This window comes from Mus caroli, unplaced genomic scaffold (genome assembly GCF_978045245.1).
Source record: "Mus caroli unplaced genomic scaffold, Mus_caroli_1 scaffold_6, whole genome shotgun sequence".
NCBI classification, from domain to species: domain Eukaryota; kingdom Metazoa; phylum Chordata; class Mammalia; order Rodentia; family Muridae; genus Mus; species Mus caroli.
The window spans coordinates 66,382,204-66,410,017 of NW_028227261.1; the positions used below are offsets into that span (position 1 = coordinate 66,382,204).

At 45.0% G+C, this 27,814-nt stretch overlaps 1 protein-coding gene across 1 annotated transcript in view; it reads right to left on the minus strand.

The window, feature by feature from the left end:
* The window catches only part of Mtap (methylthioadenosine phosphorylase), a 41,155-nt gene extending 18,671 nt beyond the window's left edge, over positions 1–22,484 (minus strand). Inside the window, exons 1-4 of the mRNA XM_021159850.3 lie at positions 22,339–22,484; positions 11,742–11,828; positions 7,871–7,929; positions 3,432–3,599 (exon numbers count right to left, since the gene is read on the minus strand). Coding sequence (XP_021015509.1) covers positions 3,432–3,599; positions 7,871–7,929; positions 11,742–11,828; positions 22,339–22,371 — 347 coding nt within the window. The 5' untranslated portion in view covers positions 22,372–22,484. The remainder of the gene's footprint in view (positions 1–3,431; positions 3,600–7,870; positions 7,930–11,741; positions 11,829–22,338) is intronic.
* Between the last annotated feature and the right edge of the window lie 5,330 nt (positions 22,485–27,814).

Sequence of the window (27,814 nt, forward strand, 5' to 3'; positions counted from 1 at the left end):
CCAATTGATGTTAAAGAAATTGGAAGAAAGACAAATGTATTCTTAGCAAAATAGGACAGAAGCATTCCTATTACTTTATAATCCTCATTTCTGCAACTGGTTACGTGGCCTTAGCTGGTATTTATAACTACCTTCCTCTACTACCCATTCTGTATTTCCTTCACCCTCGGCAAGCACCTCAGCAGGTCTTGGCGCTTTTCCTGGAGGATTGACCTATACCTTCATTCCTGATGGGTCTGCATCCTTTGTCACCCTGCTTGGATTAGGCTGTTGTAGTTTCCCATTGACTTTAATCACAGGACATGGTAGTACTAAGAGACGCCCTAAGGGATCTCCTACACTCCAGACATAATCCTGCTTACCTCCATTGTGGAGAGGCAGTCCAATTCCCCCATGGTAATCTGGATCTATCACCCCTCCTAACACTGTTATTCCTTTCTTAGCCTGATGTGCTCATCTGCATTACACGGGGAAGTAGAAAAATTTCTTTTTAAAAACAGTGTTGGATCTCTGAAGCATGAGATGAACTGTGTAAAGACTTATGGGTGGACGAAGGCAGAGACTAGTGTGGCCAGGGCTGGCAAAGCACTTCATGCCTGCGACGACTTGCCTGCTCACTGCAGGATGCCTTGGTTTGGTCATCATCCTCAAATGCGGACGCTCAGGGATATTTACAGGGACTGGTTTGTCATACACACAGGAACACTGATAACAGAGTATCTTGAAAGTGACGGGCAACCATCTGAGCAGCCCACACTTGTGACAAGCCAGAAGGACTGTAGTCTACCTCCTAGGGGCCACATACCAAGATCACTGGCACTAGAGCTCTGCTTCCTTAGCGGCTGTAACTCAGTCACTTCTTAGCTCATGCTGGTAGGCAAGGTAGAACAGGCTCAGCCTCCAAACCCCCACCCCAAACTGACTTGCTGGACTGGATCTAAAACGTATCCACTTCCCCCTTACCCCCAAAACTGGAAAGACCCCCACCCCCATCTTCAGCAAGGAGGAGTATATGACTTTTCCCTTCAATTTCTTTTATTGTGTGCCCAACCTTCCCCAAACTTTTGTTGAGACAGGGTCTCACTATGTATCTCTGGTTAGTCTCAACTTTCTAGTTACCCTGCCTAGCCTCCCAACTGCTGGTATTAAAGGGGTGTCCCACTTCTCTCTTTCCCTTATACTTTCATCTTAAATTTTACCTTCCTAGTATGCCCTATAGTTCTTTCTTTCACTACAGATATATCTATCTGTGGTTTTGTTTCTAGTGACTGGGTTTCTCTGTGTAGCCCTGGCTGTCCAGGCACTTTCTCTGTAGACCAGGCTGGCCTTTGAATTCACAGATCCATCTGTCTCTGCTTCAGAATGCTGGGATTAAAAGGTGAGTGCCGCCACTGCCTGGCAGTGTTACTTTTGCTTTCTCTCCATTGAATCAAAGTGGATGCTGAGCACTGCACAGAGGCAGACTCATGGAGAACTGTCACTAACAAGAGGACATGCCTTTCTCAGGGGACAACAAACACTAAATAGATAAGAAAGAGAACAGTCTGCCGGGCGGTGGTAGCACACGCCTTTAATCCCAGCACTCGGGAGGCAGAGGTAGGCAGATTTCTGAGTTCGAGGCCAGCCTGGTCTACAGAGTGAGTTCCAGGACAGCCAGGGCTACACAGAGAAACCCTGTCTCGAAAAACCAAAAAGACAACAGTCATGTGTGACAAGATGAACCTGGAGGGATTTCTTGAAGTGAATTAAAGAAGTGAGAAACAGAAAGACAGCAGCAGGAACTACTCACACGTACGATCTGAAATGAACATGCTGAAGCAGAGGGTAAAAAGGAATTTACCAGACACCCACAATGGAAACAATCTATGATGAAAATATAATGACTATGAATACATATGCAGGAAGTATTGAGTATACTTAAGTTCACAGCCCACTCATTTGAGTTCCAAAAGGGGGCTGTAGTCATGAACGCCTGTATTAAAAGTTCAGAAAGTTGGGATAGCATTGGAAATGTAAATGAGGAAAATACCTAATAAAAAAAAAAAAAAGTTCAGAAAGCTCTCAAATAAATAACCTAACTGAACACCTATTTCTAAGACAAATGAGGCGAGCAGAAGACAGTGACAAAGATGAGAGAAACCACAGCCATTGGATTCCCTGTGAGGGCCCAGACCATGATGGGAAAGACAAGTTCTAGTAACCCATGCAGGGGGAGGGGGATATTCAGATGTAGACAGGCAGGGGTCTGAAACGGGATGAGATTGCCCTCTCTCATTCTGCACACACACCAAGTCAATTCAGCAGCAGACCTGCAACCCTGACAGTGCTGAAGGAAAGGCACACTGAACTAGAGGCCTGGGCAGGGTAAGAACTTCCTTCCTCAGGACCCCAGCAGCTTGGAAACAACAGCACGGGGCAAACGAAAGAACCAAGCTGAAAAGGCACACACACAATGCATCGCACTCCCAGGAAGTGCTCACGTACTGGGAGAGCATCTTTGCCAGCTATTCATCCAGCAAGGAATTAAAAACCGAAATATATAAAGAAAAATAGTCAATATCCTTAGCCACCAGGGAACCGTCAACCATATCTATAGTGAGATCTGATCTTCAGAATGGAAAACAGGCAACAAAGGTTGGTAGAGATACAGAAGTCAATAAGCCCTTATAAACTGTTGGTGGGGATGTACATTAGGCCAGCCACTATGAAAATCAGCCTTGGGGTTCCTCAACGAAGGTGAAAACCTCAGGACCTACCCCACCCCGGGGCACTCATCCGAAGTATCCAAGTCAGCCTACTCCAGAGGCCCCTCTGCACAGCCAGCTTTATCCCAACTATAGAATCAACCTTGATGCCTAGTCACAGGTACAGAAAATGTGGCACACTGACAACAGAAATCAGTCAACCATAATAAAGACAACAGTCATTGACAGCAAGACGAACAAACCTGGAGGAATCTGGTGAGGTGAAGTAAGCCAGGCACTGGAAGAGAATACACAAACTCACATGCGATCTAAAACACTCAGAAGATGAGGAGACGACGACGACGACGGCACTTACCTGAAGCCTGGGAGATAATTGGCCAAAGGACATTAAGTTTCAGTTGAGCAGAAAGAGTACGTTTTTGAAACCTCCTGCGTGGCATGGCGATGTGGTGCATCTATTCCACAGTGAAAAATCAATGTTTGCATCCAAGCTAATTTGTGAGGTGTGTATGTGAAGTGATAGGTGAACATTATATAAATCACCATGTAATGTCCACATATAGCAATTACATTCATCAATATATAATATCTGTCAGTTTAGTTTAAAAAAAAACAGTAACAACAAAAAAAACCAACCTACAATGAGAAGCTTAAAGTGATTTTGTGACCTGCTCTCCCATCTCCGTGTTTCCCACACATCATCTCTCAGAGCCACTCAGCACTTACCTGTCAATGAATTGGTCAATGATGACCATGTCACCAGGCTGGATCTCCTCTCTCAAGGACCCGCAAGCTGTGGTCACGATGACATGTGTACAGCCCTCTTCCTTCAAGGCCCAGATGTTTGCCTGGTAGTTAACTTTTGAAGGCATGATGGTGTGTTGTCTGCCGTGTCTAAGAGATGGAAGTATGACATCCGCCGTCAGAGCAGGGAACTATAACAGTTACAAAGAAACGGCAAAACCAAGTTCCTGGTGGAGGCCTCCAAACCCTTCTGCCTCACCGAGTCAACTATGAAGCTGTTCATTGATGTCCTGCTCTTCTGGATGACAGACCAGCTCTTTCATGACCACTGTTCCGGGCTTAACTGGATCAAAGCTTTTATTCTATCTATCTATCTATCTATCTATCTATCTATCTATCTATCTATCTATCTATCTATCCATCCATCTATCCATCCAGGAGACAGGATTTTCTGTGTAGCCCCAGCTGCCCTGAAACTTAGACGCCCACCTGCCCCTGCCTGAACTGTAGATCTAACCTTGACCTGGACCACAGGGCTGTGACTATTCTTGGAGACAGGGTTCAGGGTCCTTTTTTTTTTTTGAAAGAAAAACTTATTTTGATTCATTTCTCAATACATTGTTCAATATAATGCCAATTTTCTTTTTCTGCTTATTTTATGTATGTGAGTACATTGTAGCTGTTTACAGACACATCAGAAGAGGGCATCAGATCTCATTACAGATGGTTGTGAGCCACCGTGTAGTTGCTGGGATTTGAACTCAGGACCTTCGGAAGAGCAGACAGTGCTCTTAACCACTGAGCCATCTCTCCAGACTTTATAATGTCAATTTTTAATGGCAAAAATTTGTTGTTGTACTGAAATTTGACAATGCTCTAGAGAGCCACTACTTTCCTCAAGAAGTTGTAAGCAGCGAGAAAGAGAAAGCACAACTTTCTAAGAGTGTAGTAACTGAAGCCACGGGCCCGCAAGGCCCACAGCTTCTATTTTAAAACTGGCATGAACATTTCTTAGTTGGTAACAGAACTGAGAAATGGAGAACAAGACATGGACACCAAAGGTAGCACTGTATATATGGCAATAACAGTGGACAAAAAGGTTCTTAAAAATTATAGAAAAGGAACCAATATTTTAGTTAAAGTTTAAAAAAAATCTTTCTGTAGATAAAAATTCAATGCTTACCCCAAAGTGTTTATACAGACATATCATAAAACATGTTTTATATATATAATTGTTTCTCAATTAAACCTGGATCCAGACCGATAGCATAACATAAAGCATTTCTTCTGTCAAGACTAGCCATCTTGCCGGGAGTGGTGGCACACGTCTTTTTCCCAGCACCTGGGAGCAGAGGCAGGTGGATTTCTGAGTTCGAGGCCAGCCTGGTCTACAGAGTGAGTTCCAGGACAGCCAGGGTAATACAGAGAAACCCTGTCTCGAAAAAAACCAAACCAAAAAAAAAAAAAAAAGACTAGCCGTCTCAGTTTCCAATTTCCCTAAGGTTAGTGCATTAGTAAATATAATGACCTGACATCTTTTTTTAGTAGCTACAAATCAAGTGGGCATTACCTTTTCAAAGGGTTTCCAGGTTAAATGCTGCTTCATTAGGATGGTATGCATATCATACCTATGACAAGCCCCATAAAGAATTATTACTACTGTGGTGGTGGTTGCAGCGGCAGCTCACACCCTTAACGCCAGCACTGGGGAGGCAAAGGCGGGTGGATCTTTGAGTTTGAAGCCAGCTTGTTTTACAGAAAGAGTTCTAGCATAGCCAGGGTAACAAGGAGAAATTCTGTCTCAAAAAACCCAAACCAAACAAAAAGACCAAAACCAAAACAAGCAAACTAAAAAGGAATGGAAATATTACTAAAAAATATCGACCCGCAACCCCCAGGGGAGCCAATTCCTTGACCTCTGAGTCCTAGCTACCGGAACCTCGAGGAGCCACTTCATGTTATTTACGCCTTCGTAATCCAGGCTCACTGGACTTCTTTGCTTCCATTCTTAATTTTCGCTCAGGCCCTGACCCTCTTTAGATCTCAGCACCAAGATCAAGAAGTATTCTCATCTACACCGCATACAACTACAACACTAATGTCCCCTCTATGTCTCCTTGGTGCCCACCTCTAAAACTACAATCTGCCCCAAGGGCTCTGCCCTTGTTTTCTTCCGTAGCATCTGTCATGTAAATATCACTCTGTTGGACAAACATATGCACTTGGTTAAAATTATTTGAGCACCTGAAACCCACGAACCTGAGAATCCACATTCATTTAGGAAACTCAAGCCAACAGCTGTAAACTGCTCACTATTTAAAATTCATTTTAGGGGGCTGGAGAGATGATGGCTCAGTGGTTAAGAGGACTGGCTGCTCTTCCAGAGGACCCAAGTTTAATTCCGTGCACCTACACGGCAACTCCCAACTGTCTGTAATACCTATTTCAGATCAAACATCCTCATACAGGCACACATGCAGGCAAGATACTAATGTGTGTACATAAAATTTATTAAAATTAATCTTAAAACTCACATTGGTTACATGGCATTTTTATGTTCTTATGAGCAATATTTTATAAAGATGCCCAGACTATCAGGCCTCTTGAGAAACTAACACAAGTAATGTCCTACTGAAGTAGTTTTGTCAAGAGTTCATTTTTTTACCTGCGATAAGACAGAAATACACTAGAAGCAAGTAACACACAAGCCTGCCTTTGCTCAGTGTTTGAAAGGTTTGTTTATAACTTACGTACTTACTCAGTATTGGAAAGTCCACTTAAAATCTATTTTATATGCCTATTTGAATACGCACCTACATGTGTGCTATTATTTATTCAAGTAGTCACAATTAGAAGAGTGGAAATATATCCAAGCATTGGAGTAAGAACTTTGGGCTTTGGTAGGCAACCATTTTTGGTTCAAAGCTCTCTCATTGACTTTCCTTCTGGCCTCCCAAAAGTCACCCAGCCCACTTGAAGACAGGATCCCCCCCCCCCCCATCAGTAAAACCCATAATGAAATAGCTATGTGCTTGACAGAGCTGTTAAATATGCCTCCCTATCATCCTGTTCTTATTTAAAGAGAATTTTCTGGGGCTGGTGAGGTGGCTCAGTGGGTAAGAGCACTGACAGCTCTTTTGAAGGAGTTTAAATCCCAGCAACTACATGGTGGCTTATAACCACCCATAATGAGATCTGACGCCCTCTTCTGGTATGTCTGAAAGTTACAATAATAAATCTTTGGGCTGGAGTGGGCAGGGTTGACCAGAGTGAACAGAGGTCCCAAAAATTCAATTCCCAACAATCACATGAAGGCTCACAACCCATCTATCTGTACAGCTATAGTGTACTCACATACATAAAATAAATTAATAAATTTTAAAAAAAGAGAGAATTTTCTGTCTTCTCTTAATAGCTAACAAACTGTGGACCAACACAGCACACCAAGTTTCCACTCTGAGCTCATAGATGACATCTAAGGAGGGACCCATCATTACCCAGAAATGCACACATTTTCCTAGGGCTCACCTCCAGAGCTCTCAGGAGGTTTTTCCAGAACAAATGAAACATCAGTGTAATTTAAATAATCGTTTCTTCCCTGAGCTTGAGAAAAAAATAGGCAGCTCTCTAGCAATGACCACAGACCAAGGAAAGAGACTTGTCTGAAACCCATAGGGAGGGACAATTAACAACTCCATTTTAGTTTTGCTGGCTTCCAAGGGTCTTCTACTTCACTGTTCCGGACAGAGCTTTGAATAGTCCCCTTTCCATGTCTTACATAATAAAACCAACACATGTAAGTGTGGGCTGGCCTGAGACTGGTTCCCCACCACTAGACCATGCAATCCTTCTAGAAGGTACCACCTGATGACATGCTTGAGAGAGTCAGTCTGCGGGCCACACGTGAGCAGGGGAGTCCCTCATGACGGTGCTTTCTTTCTGTGCAGTGGTGTATCCCACTAGCTCTGTTCGGGGAGCGAGTAGATTCGCACAAGTAACCCACATCAGTCCAGGGACGCCTAACCTCCCCTCCACAGAACAAGAACTCCTCCTACACAAGGATCAGGATCTGTCATGGACAAAGCATCTTATTATCTGATCGCTGGAAGAAAGGAGATCGTGAAAGGAAATAGCTTTTCCGTGAGAACGGAAACGGAAGCTTCAGAGGAGGGTAAACCAACTATGTTACAGACTGATGTGGGACTCGAGATCTCCGACTTCCTAAAGATTTGAAATCTGAACTTATCTTAGGGCCTCGTGTGGTAAACAGAGTCCTGACTCTACAGACATACAACTCACACCTACATTATTACCTGTTCCCAGACTTTAAGTTAAATTTAAACTCTCCCGAAGTAGTAATGTTTAAAAATAAAACAAAGCCAAAAAAAAAAAAAAACCCAAAAAACCTTTAAATACTTTACCTTGCAAGAAGTACACAATCAACGTTCTTTATCTTCCCCAAAATTAAGGCGTCAGATGGCTGCATGCAATGGAAAAAAATAAACAGCTACGGCTTAGTCATTTAAAAACACACACAGAGAGTTCTTAAAAGTTAGAATCATTAAACAACACAAGAGACTGGTAGGAACTTGGCGTTTGAAGCTACAGCACAGGGAAAGGAGTTTAGATTTTTAATGATCGACATTATCGTCAATAAATATTGACTGAGCTCTTGGCTAGCATGGACTACACAGGTTCTGATGGCAGCAAGTGCCCCAGGAGACCTTACATGTGTTGATGGCATTTGGATGGTTCAAGACATGGTGTGAAAGGCAAGGCTGAGGATTTAAGAAAACTGTGGGGTTACCAGGAGCTCAGTGACAGAACCGCATGCTTGTGATGTCCAGGCCTAAGTCGGCCACTTGAAGTGTCACAGGGAAAGACAGGAGAACCAATGTCCATTAAGAAAGCCCAAGGCTAAGAGCAAGATGAGAAAGAACTTGGAAGAACCCAGGTCAGGTGAAGAACTTAGCTGAAAATGAGGGCATAGCTGGGATGCAAGCTCTTCTCAGAGGGCTTCTTGTCAGAAGAATGCCCGTGACTAGAGGAGGCAATGTGGAATTAGGAAGGTGGATGCCTTGCTCACACAGCCTCGGCGGGATAATATTATCTGGCTCATCTGGGTCAGAAGATGTCACTTTCATACTGACTCATCCAGTCAGTCACCAGTCTGTGGTGCGACCTGGACTCTAAATTAGAAACAGATTTGAATGGAAAATGAACATCTTGACTTCTAGAAGTGTAAACCAAGAAGTCACGTGTGTGTTCAATAGCCATGGCATCAGTCTCCTGTAGTTTAATGGACACCTCAGCTGAGGAAATTCAGTGCTAGGACCTCTGGCCTTGTAGGCTGTCCACACAAAACCAACTGTTACTCTTTATTTAAAAAAAAAAAAACAAAAAAAAAAAAAACAAGGGCTGGAGAGATGGCTCAGCAGTTAAGAGCACTGACTGCTCTTCCAGAGGTCCTGAGTTCAAATCCCAGCAACCACATGGTGGCTCACAACCATCTGTAATAAGATCTGATGCCCTCTTCTGGTGCATCTGAAGACAGCTACAGTGTACTTAGATATAATAATAAATACATCTTAAGAAAAAAAAATCAAGCCGGTAGATTCCCAGAGGCCTGCCAGCAGCAGCAACAACCAGGTGACAAACCCCTGTCCCCAATCCCCTGCCTAGAACACTTCACCCAAATACAAAAGAATCTACCTTCTTCTCAGCACCTCAGGGAACATTCTCCAATATTGGTTATATACTTGGTCACAAAGCATGTCTCAACAGATGCAAGAAAAGTGTAATAACCCCTGTATCTCACAGACCAACATGGATTAAAGCTGGACTTAACGACAGAAAGCCTCCACCCTCATGGAACTGGAACAACTCTCTCCTCAGTGAGCATGGGTCAAAGAAATAAAGGAATTAAAAACCTTCTAGAATCTAGTGAAAACAAATGGACAACATACCCAAAGGGACGAGAGCAGTGCTCAGGGGAAAGGTCTCAGCACCGAGTGCTTCATCACGCTAGCAGTAACAGCACAGCACACACAAAGCTCTGGAACAAAAGAGGCAAACACACCCAAGAGGAGTAGACTGCAGGAAAAGATCAGACTCAGGGCTGAAATCAATAAAACAGAAACAAAGAGAACAACACAAAGAATCAATGAAACTAAGAGTTGGTTCTTTGAGAAAAATCAGCAAGATGGACAAACCCTTAGCCAAACTAAAAGGCAGAGAGAAAATATCCAAACCCTTAGCCAAACTAAGGCAGAGAGAAAATATCCAAATTAATAAAACAAGAAAAGAAGGGGGGAGGCATAACAACAGACGCCAAGGAAATCCAAACCATCATTAATTCTTTTATTTCAAAGAACAGTCAAAAGGACAAAATGGCAGCCTATAGAATGGGAAAAGATCTTCACCAACCTCACATTTGGCAGAGGACTGATACCTAAAATATACAGAACTCAAGAAACTAGGTATCAACAAACCAAATAACCCAATTAAAAAATTGGATACATTGCTAATCAGAATTCTCAACAGAGGAATCTCTAATGGCAAAGAAGCACTTAAAGACATGTTCAGTGTCCTCAGTCATCAGGGAAATGTAAACCAAAACGACTCCGAGATTCCACCTTACACCTATCAGAATAGCAAAGATCAAAAACTGAAGTGACAGCACATGCTGGCGAGGATGCGGATCAAGGATGTTCTAGCCTCCATCCTGGTGGGAGTGCAAACCTGTACAACCACTTTGGAAATCAATTTGATGGTTTCTCAGAAAACTGGAAAGATGTTTACCTCAAGACCCAGCTAGACCACCCCTTGGGCATACACCCCAAAAAAAAATGCTCCACCATACCACAAGGATACTCGCTCAGCTATGTTCATAGCAGCTTTATTCATAAATAGCCAGGAACTGGAAACAACCCATGTCCCTCAACTGAAGAATGGATACAGAAAATGTGGTATAGCTACACAATGGAATACTACTCAGCTATTTAAAAAAAGACATCAAGAAATCTGCAGGCAAATGGATGGAACTTGAGAATGTCATCCTGAGTGAGGTAATCCAGATTCAGAAAGATAAACATGGAATGTATTCACTTATTATAAGTGGACATTAGTCATAAAGTACAGGATAACCACACTACGAATCACAGAACCACAAAAGGTAGGCAACAAGGACAGCCCAAGGAGATCACACTTGAATCTTGCTGAAAGGGGTAAATCCATTAGGCATGGTGGGAGGTATAGAAGGAGTGGACTGTGTAGGGGAGGCAAGAGGGGTGTGAACAGGAGGGACCATGTGGAGGGAGAATGGAAGAGAGAGTACTGGGAAAGACAACTGGATTGGGGTGGGGACATCTCTGGGATGAACTAGAAACCTAGGACAATGGAAACCCCCAGGAATCTGTGAGGACGACCCTAGCTAAGATTCCCCAGCAACGGGAGACATGGAGCCTGAACTGTCCGTCTCCTGTAATCACGTAAGACTTCCTATGGGGGGATGGGACACCAAACCAGCCACAAAACCTTAGACCCACAATTTGTCCTGCCTACGGGATATGCAGGGGTGAGGGCTGAAGCAGGACTTGAGGGAAGGGACAGCCAATGACTGGCCAGCTTGAGAACCACGCCATGAGAGGGAGTCCACTCCTGACAGTATTATTTATATTCTGCTCTATTCGCAGACAGGAATCTAGCGTAAATGCTGTCGGGAGGGGCTTAGCTTAATGCAGCAACCACTGGAAGCTGATGTAGAGACCCCGAGCCAAACACTGAGTGGAGATTGGGGAATCCTGTGGAAGAGGGGCGAAGAGGGATTCAGGGAGCCAGAGAGGTCAAGGACACCACAAGAAAACCTAGAGTCTAACCTGGGCTCATGGGAGCTCATAAAAACAGAACTGCCAACCAGAGTGCAGGATCGGGATGGACTTAGGCCCTCTGCACATAAGCAGCAGATGTGTAGCTCTGTCTTCATGTGGGACCCTAAAGTGGGAGGGGGGGGGTGTCTGTACACTGTCTGCCTTTGGATCCCTTTCCCCTAGCTGGGCTGCCTTGTCCAGCCTCAGCGGGAGAGGATGCACCTAGCCTTGCTGGGATTGGCTGATGAGCTTGGAACTCGGGGGGGGGGGGGGGGGGGGGCAGGGGAGGGGTAGGAGGGAGGGACTGGACCAGAGGAGGAAGAAGATCTGATACAGATGTAAAGTGAATAAATAACTTAGTAAAAACAAAGCCAGCCAGGCATAAGCACCGGCCAAGCCAGCACTCCGGCAGCGGGACACTAACCTTGCCGAATGGAGTATCCACATATTTCTCAGTTCTTCCTTCTAAAATTTCGGGATCATCCAAGCCTGTTCCACCAATTATTCCAATCTAGGGGAGAAAGGAGAAGAAAGAAGACGGTCACATCTGGTCATGCTTCATTTTAAGCAAAGATACTTAACCGTATTTACAGGCCCATTCTCATTCCTACCAATCCCCAAAGGGAAAGGACTCGGAAGATTACCGAAGAACAGCAAACCCGTAAAAGCCCTTTAGTTAAAAAGAATCAAAGCAAAAACCCCCAAACAAAACAATAAAACCCGATGGTCTTTTCTATTTTGTTTTTTTAAGATTTATTTGTTTATTCCATGCATATGAGTACACCACCATTGCTCTCTTCAGACACACCAGAAGAGGGCACCAGACCCCATTACAGATGGCTGTGAGCCACCATGTGGTTACTGGGAATTGAACTCAGGACCTCTGGAAGAACCGTTGGTGCTCTTAACTGCTGAGCCATCTCCCCAGCCCCTTCCATTCTTGACATAGCCAAAACATAGGCCGCTGTTTTTGACTGCACCACATTTACTGCCAATTAAATCACAAATAAACAGAATGTGACTTTTAGGTTAGAAATTGAGCCCAAATGTTGTAGAAAGATTTTTCTGATCAAGGTTGCTTCTCTACCACATTTACTACGGAGTAAAGAAAGCTTGATATAAAAACTTAGGCCTATTTCTTTGATAATGGTTTCTTTTTACTATACCATGATCTTTTATAAGAAATTTTCTTTGCATGCCACTATAACCATCTGGAAGGGAATGCAGGTTAAAGATGAGTGATGTGACAAGCCCATAATAATCTATCTATCTATATATATACTAAGTCAAAGGCTGTTCATATGTATACATATACAGCAGACAGTATTTCATACATTGCATAATTCAAATGTTTATTCAAAGTAATTAAATTTTTTTTTTTCCGAGACAGGGTTTCTCTGTGTAGCCCTGGCTGTCCTGGAACTCACTTTGTAGACCAGGCTGGCCTCGAACTCAGAAATCCACCTGCCTCTGCCTTCTGAGTGCTGGAATTAAAGGTGTGTTTCCCCCCCCCCCCCACCCCGCTAGTAGTTTTAATTTTTAAGTTTAAGCATTTTTTTTTTAGTTTCCTAAGACTTCCTGGAAATCCATGTTCTTAGAAAAAGTGGAGAAAGAAACCTGATCCTTTGAGTTGATCTGGAGTTGGAGGGATGGCTCAACAGTCATGAGCATTTCCAGCAACCACACAGTGAGTGTCTCTCAACCATCTGTACCCCAGCTCTAGATCCGACACCTTCTTCTGGCTCTGAAGGCAATGTGCATATATGGTTGCCAGACACACGCAGACCAAACACCAACGCACATAAAATAAAAATAAATGAATCTTTTTTTTTTAAAATGAGTTGATCTAACAAAGCCTGAGAAACAAACCAGAACAATTACAAAGACAAACATTAAAGTCTTAACATTAAAAAACTAAGTAACATTATCATTATGAAACTTTATGTTGACTCCCTAAAGAAGACAGGACGTAAACAGGTCAACAGCAGGCTACAACATGGGGCTTTGGGAGAAAGCTCATAGAAAAAGACCCCAGCACTTTTTACAGTGAAAGGGTGTAAATGAATTGTCACTTAATAATATTCTTACAAAGTAAAATAGAAGTATCTGGCTCAACAGGGTAAAGTTCCAAAATAAAGAATTTGTGAGATTTTGCTGTAGGATGGCAGATTTACATTTCCTGGTGGCTAAAACAGTTGACACTGATGCCACCTTGTGGTACATTATTGAAATTACAGCAGATGTATTTTATATCAACTAAAGGGGAAAGACCGACCAGTCAACATACTGGTGTTTTCAAATCAACAACAGTTATTTGTTTAATATGCTTAAGGTCAACCAATCTATAAAATCACTCTGTTTTACAAAAGCCCAGCACTTCTGCTGGTGTGGCTTCTCCTGCATCTTTCACATATCTGGGCTAACAGACTGTCCAGCCCTGTCCTCACACTGGGCAAAAGAAAGCAACTTAAGAAACAACGATCAGTCAGTCGACTCATTGGGAATTTAGCTACTAGGCTTAGAGGCAGGAGGATCAGAAGTTCAAGACTGTCTTTTGATATATAGGGAGCCTGTGGCCAGCCTGAGCTACAAAACATAAAACAAAAGCCAAAAATCAAACAAAAACCAACCAACCAAACAAACAAACAAAAAAAAAACCTTCAAACTTTTTACTTATGACCGCTTTGCTCAATCATTTCAAGAAGTTCCCTAGGCTACCCCACCTCAGATTTTGAGTCAACACTGACCTGACCTTTCAGGCTTGAATACGAAACAGATCTCATTTTGTTTTGGAAGCACTCTCAGAATGCAGCAAGCTAGCACAGTAGGAATGAAAGCAGCAATCGGAACAGGCTCGCTCCTGAAACTCGTCCTCCCTCATCTGCCAGCTCTGCTTCAGTCCAACCCCTCCCAGCGACACGACGACGGGCCTCACTAGGGATCTCAGGCCTCAGCGAGGAGTGGATAGTACCTGGCAGGAAAGAAGACTGACCAGGAAGACCACAGCAGTCTACAAAGCCCACCCGGCCATCCAGCTGGCTCTCACTGTTAATGGAAACCTGTACCCTCACCTAAACCTACACCTGCTACAGGAAACCAGACTGGCAACTGAATACTGTACTGCCACACCAGGGAACAAAACAGGACCTTGATGGAGGCCTGCAGTGTCAACATGTGGCCCACAGCACCACCTGCTGGCAGCACAAGCAAAGTACAGCTGGATGAAGCTCCAAGCACTTCATCCTAGGTTAGCGCTGAACCCTATCTGATTTTCACAGACCCTCTCTTACACAGGTCCTACAAAAAGAGCAGCAAACGGCTCAAGTCGTTTTCCAGCTTGAGCACCGTGTGCCAACTCCTAACATCCTCTGGGGACTCCCAGGAGCTCAAAGTCTACTAGGAAGAGTCACTGCCCATGATACAGAGACCGACCCTTGGTCCGGGGCAAGCTTTTGCTCAAGGTGACGGAACACACTATAGAGAGGCTCTGGGTAGCTGGGTGAGCATCTAAGGCAGTGGTTCTCAACTGTCCAAATGCTGTGACCCTTTAATACAGCCCCTGACTTGTGACCACCAACCATAAAATTATGTTAGTTCATAACTGTAGTTTTGCTACTGTAATAAACCTTAATGTAACTATCTACTATGCAGTCCCCAAAGGGGTGGTGACCCACGGGTTGAGAACCGAGATCGAGGAGGACACCAGTGAGAAACCCATCAACCACTCTCAGGAGGCAGCAATACCTTGTCAGGTCCCAAATCCAGGTGACTCTAGAATGCCTAAAAATGGGTTAAAGGGCTGAGACAGAACGGATGGATCAACGGATGGATCCAGGAAGTCTTCACTACACAAAACAAGGTTTCTGAAAGAGGGCCATGTTTAACTGTTCGATTTCCCACCAGTCACCTCAAAAAGAATGCCTGCGACTATGGACCTTACAGCTACATTCCCTGAAACAGATGTTACGTACCTGTCTGTCTCAAGGTACCCTATGCACTTCCCCTGGTACCTCAAAACCAGGACTTCACCTATCTTACCTGGTCTCAGGATCCATCCTTTTGAGCCCTGTATGTCCTGCCTCCCAGAGGTACTCTCAAAACACCAAAGATAGAACAGCTGAGATGAACCCTCGTAACGAAAATGGGTGGCTTTTGAGCATGTCAAGTTCAAGGTGAGGAAAGACAGCTAGGGTGGGATCTGGTCCAATCCCTATCTGGGATTTCAGTCCTTCAGCTCCAGTTACCACCAACAAATATGGAGGGGCTATGTGTGTGGTTTTATAGGATCCCATTTATGGTCCTGATTTACGGGGACCAAGAGGCCAAATGCTTGAGCCCGAGAGGTCTGTACAAAACCTGCAATACGAACTAGACAGCACATCCCCAAGGTAAATGTGATGGTCTGTATATGCTTGGCCCTGGGATCGGCAGTATTGAGGTGTGGCCTTGTTACAGCAGGTGTGTCACTGTGGGCGTGTGCTTTAATACCCTCGTCCTAGCTGCCTGGAAGTGGGTATTCTGCTGGCAGCCTTCAAATGAGGATGTAGAACTCTTAGGTCCTCCTGCGCCATGCCTGGCTGGGTGCTGCCATGTTCCTGCCTTGGTGATAGTGGACTGAACCTTTGAAATTATAAGCCAGCCCCAATTAAATGTTGTCCTTCTAAGAGTTGCTTCGGTCTTGGTGTCTGCTCACAGCAGTAAAACCCTAACTAAGACAGTAAGCTTTCTCCACAGGGAACGCCTATGGGCCAGACTGTGCCCCAGTCCAAACCTATATACAGATGTTGTGATGCTCACTACTTGAGTGGATTTGGAGTCACAACCTAACGGACACAGATACACCCAGAAGGAAGAGCACAAGGAGCCTGCCTGCACATGGAAGCTCCCAGAGAAGCTTAAAGATTCTACGGGCTGATGGACTCATTAGAACTTCTGGATTGGGGCTGATCCAGAGTCAAATCCTAGGCCACACCCCTGGTTCTCTTGCCCACCGACAACCTATCTAACATCCTAGTTTCCAGGAGGCAAAACCTTCTGGAATCTTCTGGTTTAGCAAACCACTAAGTTCTAGCAACTGGAAGCCAAGACGCTCATCAGATGGAATCAGAGAGACTGTATGCTGTCTAGTCTCAGCTCCCACCAATGTATTTGAATTTTATCCTGTAACAAAATAAACTTCATGAAACCACCGATAGAACATTTTCTTTGGGGCCACTTGTATTCATGTTCCTGGGATGCAACATACTGATTATTCTCTTTGAGGATTTTTTTTTTTTTTGGTCAAAATATATGGAAACCATGGCTACCCCAAATCCAAACCTCAAGGAGGGTTACCACAGAAGAAACCAACTCTCTTGGCAACCCTCTAGTTATCTGGGACAAGTAGCCTCCAGTCCTGTGAGATACTGTCCCTGAGCAGGCTCTCCAGCCCACTGAGCTCCGCTAAGGCCATCCCAGCAACCTAACACAGTCATAGAAGTCGGAGGAAATAGGAAAGCCTGGAAGATCCAAACAGCCTCCGGGCACCCTGAAGCTGGTACACTTCACAGATGAAATGGACTATTTGGTTTCTCAGGGGCCTCTTCCTCAAAACTCACTGCACTCCCGTCAAGTCTCCTTTGCTTGTGGAATAAGGGCAGGATGTGGCCTTGCTATTCAGCTGATGGATATCAGCAGTCCCTCTATGCCAAATGTTAGACCCCAAACTGCAGAGGATCTGATAACTGGATTTTATCCAAAGCATGCATTTTATCTGAAGCTTGCTGGTTGGTTCCAGTGTGTTGCTCTGCTTAAAACACAAATTTGTACAATATGAGCTAGCGGAATATATCAGGCTGCATAACGACCCCTTCCTAGGCTAGTCACCTGGCATTCTGTCACTAGGACACAAAATATGTGAGAAAATCAACCCTAAGGAGGAAAGGTTTGGCTCAAAGTTTTACTCTGTGGTCACTTGGGCCCTACGGTGAGGCAGAATATGGAGGTGCAGAGGAGGAGAGAGGGAAGCTGCTCAAATCACAGCTGCAAGGCAGCAAAATGGGCGTCTGTGGTTCCAATACCCGTGCTACATTGTAGTTCCGATACCTGTGCTAGCCGCATGCCTCACGGGACTTAACTTCCAGAGCAAAGCTGACCTCCTATCTGTTCCATCTCCCCACTTCCTAACAGCCGTAACCTTTAGCATGTGGGTTCTCAGGGGATATACAAGAGGCTCCTCCAAAAAGATGTTGACACCCCAACCCCAGAACCTATAAATATTATTCTGTGTAAATAAGATGAGATGGGAGGCTATCTGGATGGGCCCTCCATGGAACCTTAGGGGTTCTGAGAACAGGAAGTTAAGAGGGAGAAGGGCACGTGTTGATGGAGGGTATAACTGTGGAGCAGGGAGACAACTATGCGAATGTCTCTAGAAGCAACGGAGTCAAGCCAATGAGTTCTTCCTACCCGAGATCCCAGTTAAGGATCTCGGAACCATCATATACAAATATTTATCTTATCTGTTTGTTTTCTTATTTTTTTCCCTATGTGGCTCAGTTCCTACCTCTCCTAACCAGGCAGTCTCTCAGGCAATGGCCTAGGGGGTCCTTAACCAAATATGCGATCACTTTCTTGGGGCATCTGAGAGTATGTATGTAACATGCATGTAACATGTATGTAACATGCATGTACCATGTCAGTCTGCCACAGGAGGGAAGAGGTGCTGTTGGCACTTTGTAGGGGAGAGGCTAAGGGTAAACTCTGTGTGCTGCAAAGCTCAGCACAATCTGACAGAACAGTGGCAACCATGCTCAAGGCAGTCCAGAAGAGAGGTTTAAAAGCCATCTTCCAAACCAGGACCCTCTGACTTTGAAGTCTACTACTGACCTACAGAGGGACCATATTCCCTCCCTATCCAACTAAACATGGTTAACATTATTTTCCTATCCCTCAGTGGAGAAACTAGCCAGGGGCATAACTGGATCGCTGAAGCAGTTCTCCAAACCCCCCTCCCTCTCCGGATGCCAAGGATTTGCTTTGCCTTCTCTATGATCAAGCACACTGCCAGCCCATGGCTAAACCTGGACAATGTTTCTCTCAAGTCCTCTTGGGCAATGTGCTCCTATGAATTCATGGCCTCTGCCTCCTGCTGTCTCCATTTATCTTCTACCCTTTGACCCTGGACATACTCTGCAGCTCTTCTGCTGCTGTGAGAGAAGCATCCTCATCCCTCATGCTTTAGCGCCCACTTGGAAATGCGTTAGTGGAAGGAATCCTGTACTCAGCCTCCTTACTTCTATTTGGAAAGGACTGCTCAGCACCTCCAGGGGTGGAAGCCAGACACAGGAAGCACCCTTTCCCTCTTGCTATCCACCCCCCGCCCCCCGCCCCCTATCTCTACTCTGCCTGCAGAACCTCACTACGTCTCTGGCTGCCAGCCCAGACTGGCACAAGCGCCATGGCTTCTGGCCAGATGTTGTCCTTTGCCCAGTATAGGCAATTCTGTACAGAGCAGCCAAGGAATCACTTAAAAAATATAAATCAGACACTACCTCTCTGTTCACAATCCTTAAATGGCTTCCAAAGCATTTAGAATCAAATCCAAAATTTGTTGGCTTCATTTATTTGTTTGTTTGTTTATTTATTTACTTATTTAGATAGGGTCTTACTGTATGTACATAGTTGACTCACTGTGTGTTCTACATAGTTTAAGGCTAGCTTAAAATTCTGCCTCCCTCTGCCTCAGGGTACTAGTAAATTCTCTATTGTGGTTTATATCCTGAAGGCCTACTATACCCAACTAATTCTCGAGATCACAAGTACAGACGGTGGTTTCTATTTCAAGGCCGTTGTGCTCAGTTCTTGCCCAGCCTTTCCTCAGTCCTAGCTGTCCACGTAATTCCAGGTTCCTTATCATCATTTCAACTACTAGCCTGTCTTTGATGTGCCTAAGTAGCTATAATAAAATCAGACTTACAAACGTATTTCTCACAATCTGCAGGCCCTTGGAGAACTCAAGATGATGGCCAATTCAGTATCAGGGAGAGCTAGCTCTTTGGTTTATAGATGGTCCCTTAAATGGCAGAACCATGTGGCTCTTAGGGCCTGATGCCTTTTACAAAGGTGCTATTGCCATCAGGGAAGCTCTAATAGCCATGACTTAATCACCTCCAGCCAGTCCCATTCTCCTCCAACAACCAGTCCGGGTAGCAGAGCTTAAAAACCAACGCCTAAAGGTCTTTTCTGCCACTCCCAGGATCCTGACAGCTCCCTCAGATAACTTAGTCTTCCAGCCCCAATACAAGACAAACTTAAAGAAATCAGGGATGCTGTTTCACTCAACTGTGCATTCTCAGAGCCTGGCAGGTTTCCAATAAGTATTTTTTTGGGTAGGATTCTGCTGGTAGACAGACAGATTACATCGAGATCATGAGCATTATACTGTCCCTACAAAACGGGATGCTTTTCAACTGAATGGTCTATCATATTTCTTAAACCAAACGGTATTGGATTTAAACTCGAACCCCTGGTAATATTTCCATTTACAAAGGAAGGTACCAGAGTTAGCATTAATGGAGCAAGCACTGAGCTGGGCGTGTGACATAAATCTAACAAAGCTCAAAGTAGGAGTGATCAGCACTGGCCTTCTAGCAGAGGTCCCTAAGAGAGTCCAGGCCTCTCCGGCCCAGTGTGGGAAGATTCTCACTGAGGTACACAATAAAACAGTTGCTTCTCAGAAACGGATGGAATGGTGCATGCCAGAAGCCACCTGCTGGACACAAACGTGCCTCCTACGCCCATACAGTGGTTTTCCCGCAGAGGCGGCCTGCATAGGCATGCAGCCCCAGCTCTCGATGTCCTCCCCACTCAGAGGAAAACAAATGAAACTATTGTTTAAGGACCAAGAAATATCTCACATCTACTTGCTGGGAGTGCCAGGCTGTAAGTCTGTCATTATCTAGGAACCTGTACGAGACACGTTAGCTGATCTGTCAGCTTCACACCTGTAAGAAAGAATCTGTGTGGTCTTATGATCTCAAATGAACAATCCATCCATGCTACCTGATGTCCAGATAAAATACAGTGTGTGTGTGTATGTGTGTGTGCACGTGCGCGAGCCCGTGGTTAGCCAGGGCTAGACATCAGGTATCTTCCTCAGGTTAAACTTAACCTGTTTTTCAGTGAGAAAGCCATTCTCGGCTGGCTAGTCTTCAACCCTGTGTCTTCCTGAGTTTCCCTGTGTCTTCCTCTCTATTGGCAGGACTGTGGATGCTGGCTTCTGCCACCAGCTCCCCAGCAAGGGTGCTGAGGGTCCAAATTCATGTTCTCACACTTGGGCAGCAAGCACTCCAGAGATGGAGCCACTTCACTCTTGCGCTAAGATATCCTTTGTATAGGTTATTTTGCTCTGGATGGGGCCCCTTCCTGTTTTCTATGTGGGGTGCTGCCTTAGCAGCTTGTGGAATATGGTGTTGGCATCATGAATTTTTATTAGCAATGCCCTAACCTGTTGCAATCTCAAGAAGAGGACTCAGCAGGTATTCGGAGCACCATTTATATCTCTAAGTTTTATTTCAAAAGCTTGCCAAGATAAAAAATTACATATCATCCAATATTTACTACATAGCTCCTTCTGCTCTTAAGTGGACCACATTCATTTTGCAGGGAAACTGTGGTGGGCAGAAGGCTAACCTGATTAAAGCAAATTCTTTCTGTTGAGATATGCTGGTCCTTGCACAGATTGTATTATCCTGACTGGACTGATTAAGTGTGAAGTACTAGCTATTTGGTTTTACTCACATTGTGGGACAGAGATGACAAATAGATTTATCTTCAAATCACAGGCCTCTACCTCAGTGAAATTTCCAGCCTACCATATGTTAAAATCTCCACTTTATAAATAAGTACCTACTGTACCTTGCACATGAAGACCCTTTCTGCCCCGTTCCAGTTGACTGGAACCATGGCTTTCTATAAATGTAAATAATCCTTCTCAAAATGGAGAAAAGAAAAAGTTGGCCCCTATGACCGAGTGCAGCAACCTCTCGCTGAGTGGCTCATGAAGCCCTGCAGGGTCCCAGTATACAAAGCCCTGGCACGCTGCAGGCTAAATGCAGAGATGGGCCTCTTGCAAGGGCATCAAACGGCACTGCAGGCAATCAAAAAGGATGCCTGAAGAAAACCGTGCACTTCCTGTATCATGGGTCAGAACTTCCTAAACTGAATCAAATTAACTGCGTTCCTGGCTAATAATAAACAGCCTAGAAAGGACTTAGCCACCAGTTTTTCCTGGGCTCCGTTATTTCACTCTCTACCCATTAATCAGGATGTGTTTAAAACCCCCAGGGGAGGCTCACTCCAACTCTCAGAACCCATGCTCTCATCTGGCCAGCTGTTCCCGGCGCACAAGAGTCCCTTGTGTCCAGATCTCTGGAGACCTGAGGCCTAAGAAAATAACTCTAACTTTCAAGGTTGCAAAGCGGTTTAAAAGACAGAGGCCTCCAGTCTGGAAGCGGTCCGCGCTGTTTCAGTATTTAAAAAGTCTCAGAGCTCCCTCAGCTCTGCGCTGCCGAGGTAACACAAAGCAAAAGGAAATCTAAGTTTGGAGGGGGAAATAAAGCCGAAGCATGCAAAAGAGCAAGTGCCAGATCTCCCACGTGGGCCTAGTCAAAGTAGCGGAAGCTTAAGTCCCGTAAGACTAGAGGGACCGACGCAGCAGCCGCAGGAGCTGAGCCACGCGCCAGCTCCCGCCTGGGGGGAGTGGTACTAAAAGAGGGTGGCAGCTGGGCGCAGTCCCCTCCACCACCCCGCTCCCCCCTCTATTACCCCACTCCCCATCAGAGCCCCGGTTACCACTGCTCGGGCCCGGAATGCAGATGAGTTCAATGGCTGGGGAAATCGGGGTGGCGCTGGGTGCCGCGCGCCCTGTCCCCTCCCTGCTGAGCGGTGGGTGGGGGGCGCTCGGGCTGGGGACTCAGCCCGGAGGCTCGAGAAGGAACCCTGCAGGGCTGGCCCATTCGCAGCTTGTAGGGTGATCTCACCTTCACCGCCGTGCAGGCGGAGCCCGAAGCCATGTCTGCACCCGAGAAGTCCACAGCGGGCCGCAGCGTGGGACCGGGAGGAGACTGCGGGGCCGGCGCGGGAGTAAGCAGTGCGGGGACCCACGGGCTCTGGCTCCTCCTCTTCCTCCCGGGGAGCGCGGGATTGGCTGTTCTCCTCCACCCTCCTCCTCAAATCAGGTTCCCGCCTCCAGTCCGCTTTGCAGAGTTTTCGGCTTCTCGGGGCTTCGGTTTTTACTGTGCAGCCTGATGACGAGTCCATGATCAAGATATAAAAGCCACTTAGGATGTGCTTGGCACTTTGTCTTTTAACTGTTTCACAAGAACGTGGTGAGGTAGCGCATTACTGCCAGTTCTGCGGCGATTTGGTTGCCCGGGTGGCCAGGGCTGTAAAATCAGGGCCTGCCGCATTCCTGGGCTTTGGGGAGGGCGGAGGGAAACTGAAGAGTGCTAGCTTGAGATTCCCGCCCCCCACAGCTCTGATTTACAAACTGGTTTATTTAGCTTCTGTTTGGCGGGAAGCTTTTAAGGAGGCAGGACCCTCCCCAACACCCAGCCTGATGCTACCAGGCAAGGGGCACTTTAAAAAATCCTTTATACAATGGCTAGTGGTGCAGATTTGTAATCCCACTCACTCATAAAGCCTGGTCAGCAAGCAGTATGGCAAGTTCAAAGTCTTACTTGGTTACAGAGTGAGTTCAAGACCATCTTGAGCAATATTAAGAGTCTATCTCAAAAATAAACAGAGGGCTTGGTATTTAGCTCAGCACTAAAGTATTTATCTAGCATTCAAGGAGACACTAGCTTCAATCCTCACTCCAATAAAATAAGCAAAAATTAAAACAAAACTTTCTATGCCAGGGCAGCATACGGTACAGCAGGATTCAGGTCAGGACCTGTGTCTCTGTGATGCAATACCAGCAAGACCCACTCTGACCCCAGCGACCTTTCCCCTGGATACTCCCTCTGAGAGGCCCTATCCCTTCCCTACTAGGACGATTCATTATAGCCTTTGATGGTACAAGCTGCGCCAAACAAAATGCTGGGCAGCAGCTATCTTATTTTTTTCTTAGTTTATTTCATTATTTATATGTATGCACACACAAATACCTGCAGGTGTGTTTGTGTGTGTGTGTGTGTGTGTGTGTGTGTGTTTGTCCAGAACCCAGCCTGCAGCTGGAGTAACAGGCAACTGTGAACTGCCTGATATAGATGATTCTGGAAACTGAATTTACCTCCACAAATGCTCTTAACCTCTGAGCCATCTCTCCAACCCTGGGTGACAGCTATCTTTCTTTCTTTTTTTCTTTTTTAGATTTATTTATTATTATATCTAAGTACACTGTAGCTGTCGTCAGATGCTCTAGAAGAGGGCATCAGATCTCATTACAGATGGTTGTAAGCCAACGTGTGGTTGCTGGGATTTGAACTCAGGACCTTTGGAAGAGCAGATAGTACTCTTAACAGCTGAGCCATCTTGCCAGCCCTGGGTGACAGCTATCTTAAGGGTGGTCCCCTGAAATATAGAAAAAGCTACAAATTTCTCTGTGGTTGGGAAGGAATCAAGGAAGGAAATTCTGTTTTCTTCTTCTCAGCAGTGTTAATTGAAAGTTCCCAGAGAAAAAGTACCCTTGACATCGCATTTTACGAGGCTGATTAACTGATCAGGATTGTGGAGAGCTGGGAAGTTTCTGGCCCAGAGCCTACCTTGCCCTGTCTTGCCCCACTAAGTGGTACTCATTACCTGTGCCTTATTGTCCTTGTGCCTATTGAGTAAATCTTTTGGAGTGTACAAAGCTAGCTCCCACCAATCCCAAAGGCGAGCATCATCGATAGCATCTGCAGCCTACACTCCATCCTTTCCTGTAAGTCACCTGTGTGATGTTTTCAGGAATACATTCAAAGTGTCTTCCTGTGTGACTTTGTTGTTGTTGTTGTTGTTCCATTCCTATGACAACTTGGTGACAGAAATTGAGTTAAAACAATTGGGTTATTTAAGTTATGATCTAGTCAGAGAAGACCCTAGCTATATGACCAAGGTATTTGTAAATATATTTGAGTCCAGATCTTTTATCTGGGAGCATGGGGCTGGGAGGAAAAACAGGACCAAGCTACTACAGGAGACGAGAACCAATTTCTATGGATTGTTCTTTGACCTCCCCATGAATGCTCAAAGATACACACACACACACACACACACACACACACACACACACACAATCTACTACAAAAATAGAAAAAAAATTAGGAGCCTGAGAATACTGATGGATGAAAGTACTTCCCTAAAGGCCTCTCAGCTGATGGATCTGTTGGGTCTTTGGAAGCCTGCCACTCAGTGTGGATCCAGTGCAGAGCATGCAGGAGACAAGGAGCTTTATGGCCGGGAGAGAAGATGGATCTTATCTGCCCCTCCCCCTGCCATCCTCTCACAATCCCCCCCACCCCCTTCTCCTCAGAAAGAGTGGAGGCCTCTCTGGGTATCTCCCCACCCTGGCACATCAAGTCCCTAAGAAGCTAGGTGCATCTGATAAGAGGGATCTTAACCAAACTTGGTGTCAGCAGGTCTAGACTCTTCTCCTCACCGCCTTTCTGTGGAAAGCTGGACACATTAGACAAGTTGGATTTTTATAAACATAAAAGATCCCTGGATGGAGAAGCCTGGTGAGGACTACAATGCCCTTTAGAGCTTTCCTCCTGCTGTATGTGGGCCACACTCAAGCATTTCCTATTAAACAAGGGATGCCAGTGAAGATGGACTTCCTGCTCAGGGTTTCTTGGGGTTGTAGCTTATATTTCAGGGAAGAAATTTGTACTTCTAGACAAAATTGAAACATTTCTCTGTACTCTTCTAAGAAATGAGGCACCCCAATATAAGTTGTTGTTTATTACGGTTTTTTCTCTGTGTATGGGGATGTGTGGTTCAACCAAAGTCATTCTACCCACCAGAGGACTCAGTAGCGCCCCCACTGTACATTACAGAAAAGAGACAGCAGTGTGATCTGACACTACAATAACAACCATAGGATTTTTGATGGTTGATTATCTATTTTCTAAACTATGTTATTAAAAAGATGTGAGTGTGTATGCATGTATTTTGATTATAGGTGCTTGCAAGTTCTAGCTGTGCAGGTGGAGGTCAGAGACAGCTCATAGGAATGGTTTTGTTTTTTGTTTGTTTTGCCTGCTCCCTGTGGGAACTGGGATCTAACTCATTAGCTCTTCTGCATGCAAAGCCCTCTATCCACTGAGATATCTTGCTAGAGCAAATAATTTAATTTAAAAGAACATGTGAGTGAGGCATCATTTGGGAGGCAGATTTCTGAGTTTGAGGCCAGCCTGGTTACATAGTGAAAAGACTCAATCTCAAAAAAGAAAAAGGAGCCAAACCAGAATATTCTAACATATCTAGTCCAGCCTTGTCATAAATAATTTCTGTGAAGAATTGTGTTACAGTTTGATAAAGATTGCACTGATTGTAGAATGACCATTTTCATAATATTAATCCTACCAATCCATGGATATGGGAGGTCTCTCCATCTTACGGTGTCTTCTTCAATGTATTTCTTTGGTGTTTTGAATTTTACATTTTAGAGGTCTCTTACTTCCAAGAATTGGCTTATTCCAAGGTCTTTATTCATTTGAAGCTGCTGTGTAAGGCATTCCTTTCCTGCTTTCTCTTTCACTCTTTTTTGTCTTTGGTATATAGGAAGGCTGTTACACCCAAACATATCTATTCTTTCTATTTTTATGTGTATGAGTGTTTTGCATTCATGGGGCTGAGGTTACAGAGAATTGTTAGCCACCACATGGTTGCTAGGAACCAAACCTGGGTCCTTTAGAAAAGCAGTCGATACTCTTAATTGTGGAGCCACCTCTGTATACACTCAGACTCCTTCCTTCATAGTTTTAATAAAAAGGGAGAAGGTACTGGGTCATGACTAGAAGACAGATTCAGTGGGATGGAATTTTCTCCTTTCGATGATCTGAGAATTTCAGTAATACTGTATGCAGAAGGGAATAAACCCATGGAGGAAAAGTTGTACAACACCAACAGGATAGTAGGGCAAGATCCTGGAGAACCACAGGGAAACAGGGTCAGAAGCACTTTCAGAGATCTCTATCTTATACTAAAGACAGAGACTTGAGGCTGCAAGAAAGGAGGTACGACTAGGAACTCTAGAATACTCAAGAGCAGTTGTGGAGAACCTCATGGAGACCAGTTCTGGTGGCCCCATTCTCTAAACAAAATAGGAGATAGGGTATACATCATTAGTTAAGTGGGGAGGGGAATGGTAGACACACGGCATGGCTGTGTAATATGTTAGACTAGGGACCATGAACCTAAAGTGACACTTGTTTGTAAAGGTTCTTTTTGGCTAGGCTCCTATAGTAGAAACAGATATTGAGGCTGTTGGGGGAAGTAAGAATTCATGCTATCAATCACATGACTCTAGACTGGCATGAGAACAATGAAGCCAGGAGGAAGTTGGGTGAAAGTGAAGGAAGATCTAGGACTAGGAGGCTCAGGAAGCTAAGAACAGTATGGTTAGGATTTGATGGGAAAGAAGGAAGGACAGGAGGTTCCAGAGGGAAGCCAGCAACTCAAGGCTTTAGATGAGTTCTGAAAAGTTACATGGGGATCCAGAAAGTGGGCAACTGAGTTAGATAATCAGATAGGGAAGAGAGTGTCTTTGTGTGCTGTTCACAGTCATAGTATTTCTACATTAGTGTGATTGGTCCAACTTGAGGCCAGAGGTACACCATGGTCTGGGCTGAGCTCTATTCAGTTTCATTAGTCATAAAGGGTATAAGGCAGACTGGCCTGGCATAAGCAGAGGGCATCCAGAAGAATGCCGTCCTTCACCATTGTCCTATGGTAAGCTGGGAGTGGAAGAGGATCCACTTCAAAAAAGCTGTGTGGAGAGAAGATAATAAAATAATATAAAAATAAAATAATGTAAAAAATAAAATAAAAGCAAGGAGGTAGAAAGGGTAGCCTGGGATAGGCTGGAGATTGTAGTGGGGTTTGTTAATACTTAAGTATTTCGGAGTGTAGTAGAAAAATTCTACATGAAATCACAGCCTTTAGGAGGCTGAGGCAGGATGACTGCTGGGAGATCAAGGACAGCATTAGCTACATAGTAAGTTCTAGGCCAACCCAGGCTTCACAGTGCAACCAGCCAACCAAAACCCACAACCACCTCCCCACCCCACCCCCACCACAAAATGATAGAATTCTGGGTAAGATGGAAAATAAAGGATACCTGTCTTTGTTAGATCCACAGGAAACTCCAATGTAGGGCAGTGGGTCCCGCATCTGCTCAATCACAGGGCCTGGCTGCTTAGGGGCCTGGGATGTGGGGAGTTTCCCATGCTGAGTGGGCGGAGTCAGGCTGTAGGGAAGCCCCAAGGCACCACCCAGGGGTGGAAAAGCTCAGGCTGAGATGTGGGGGGAAGT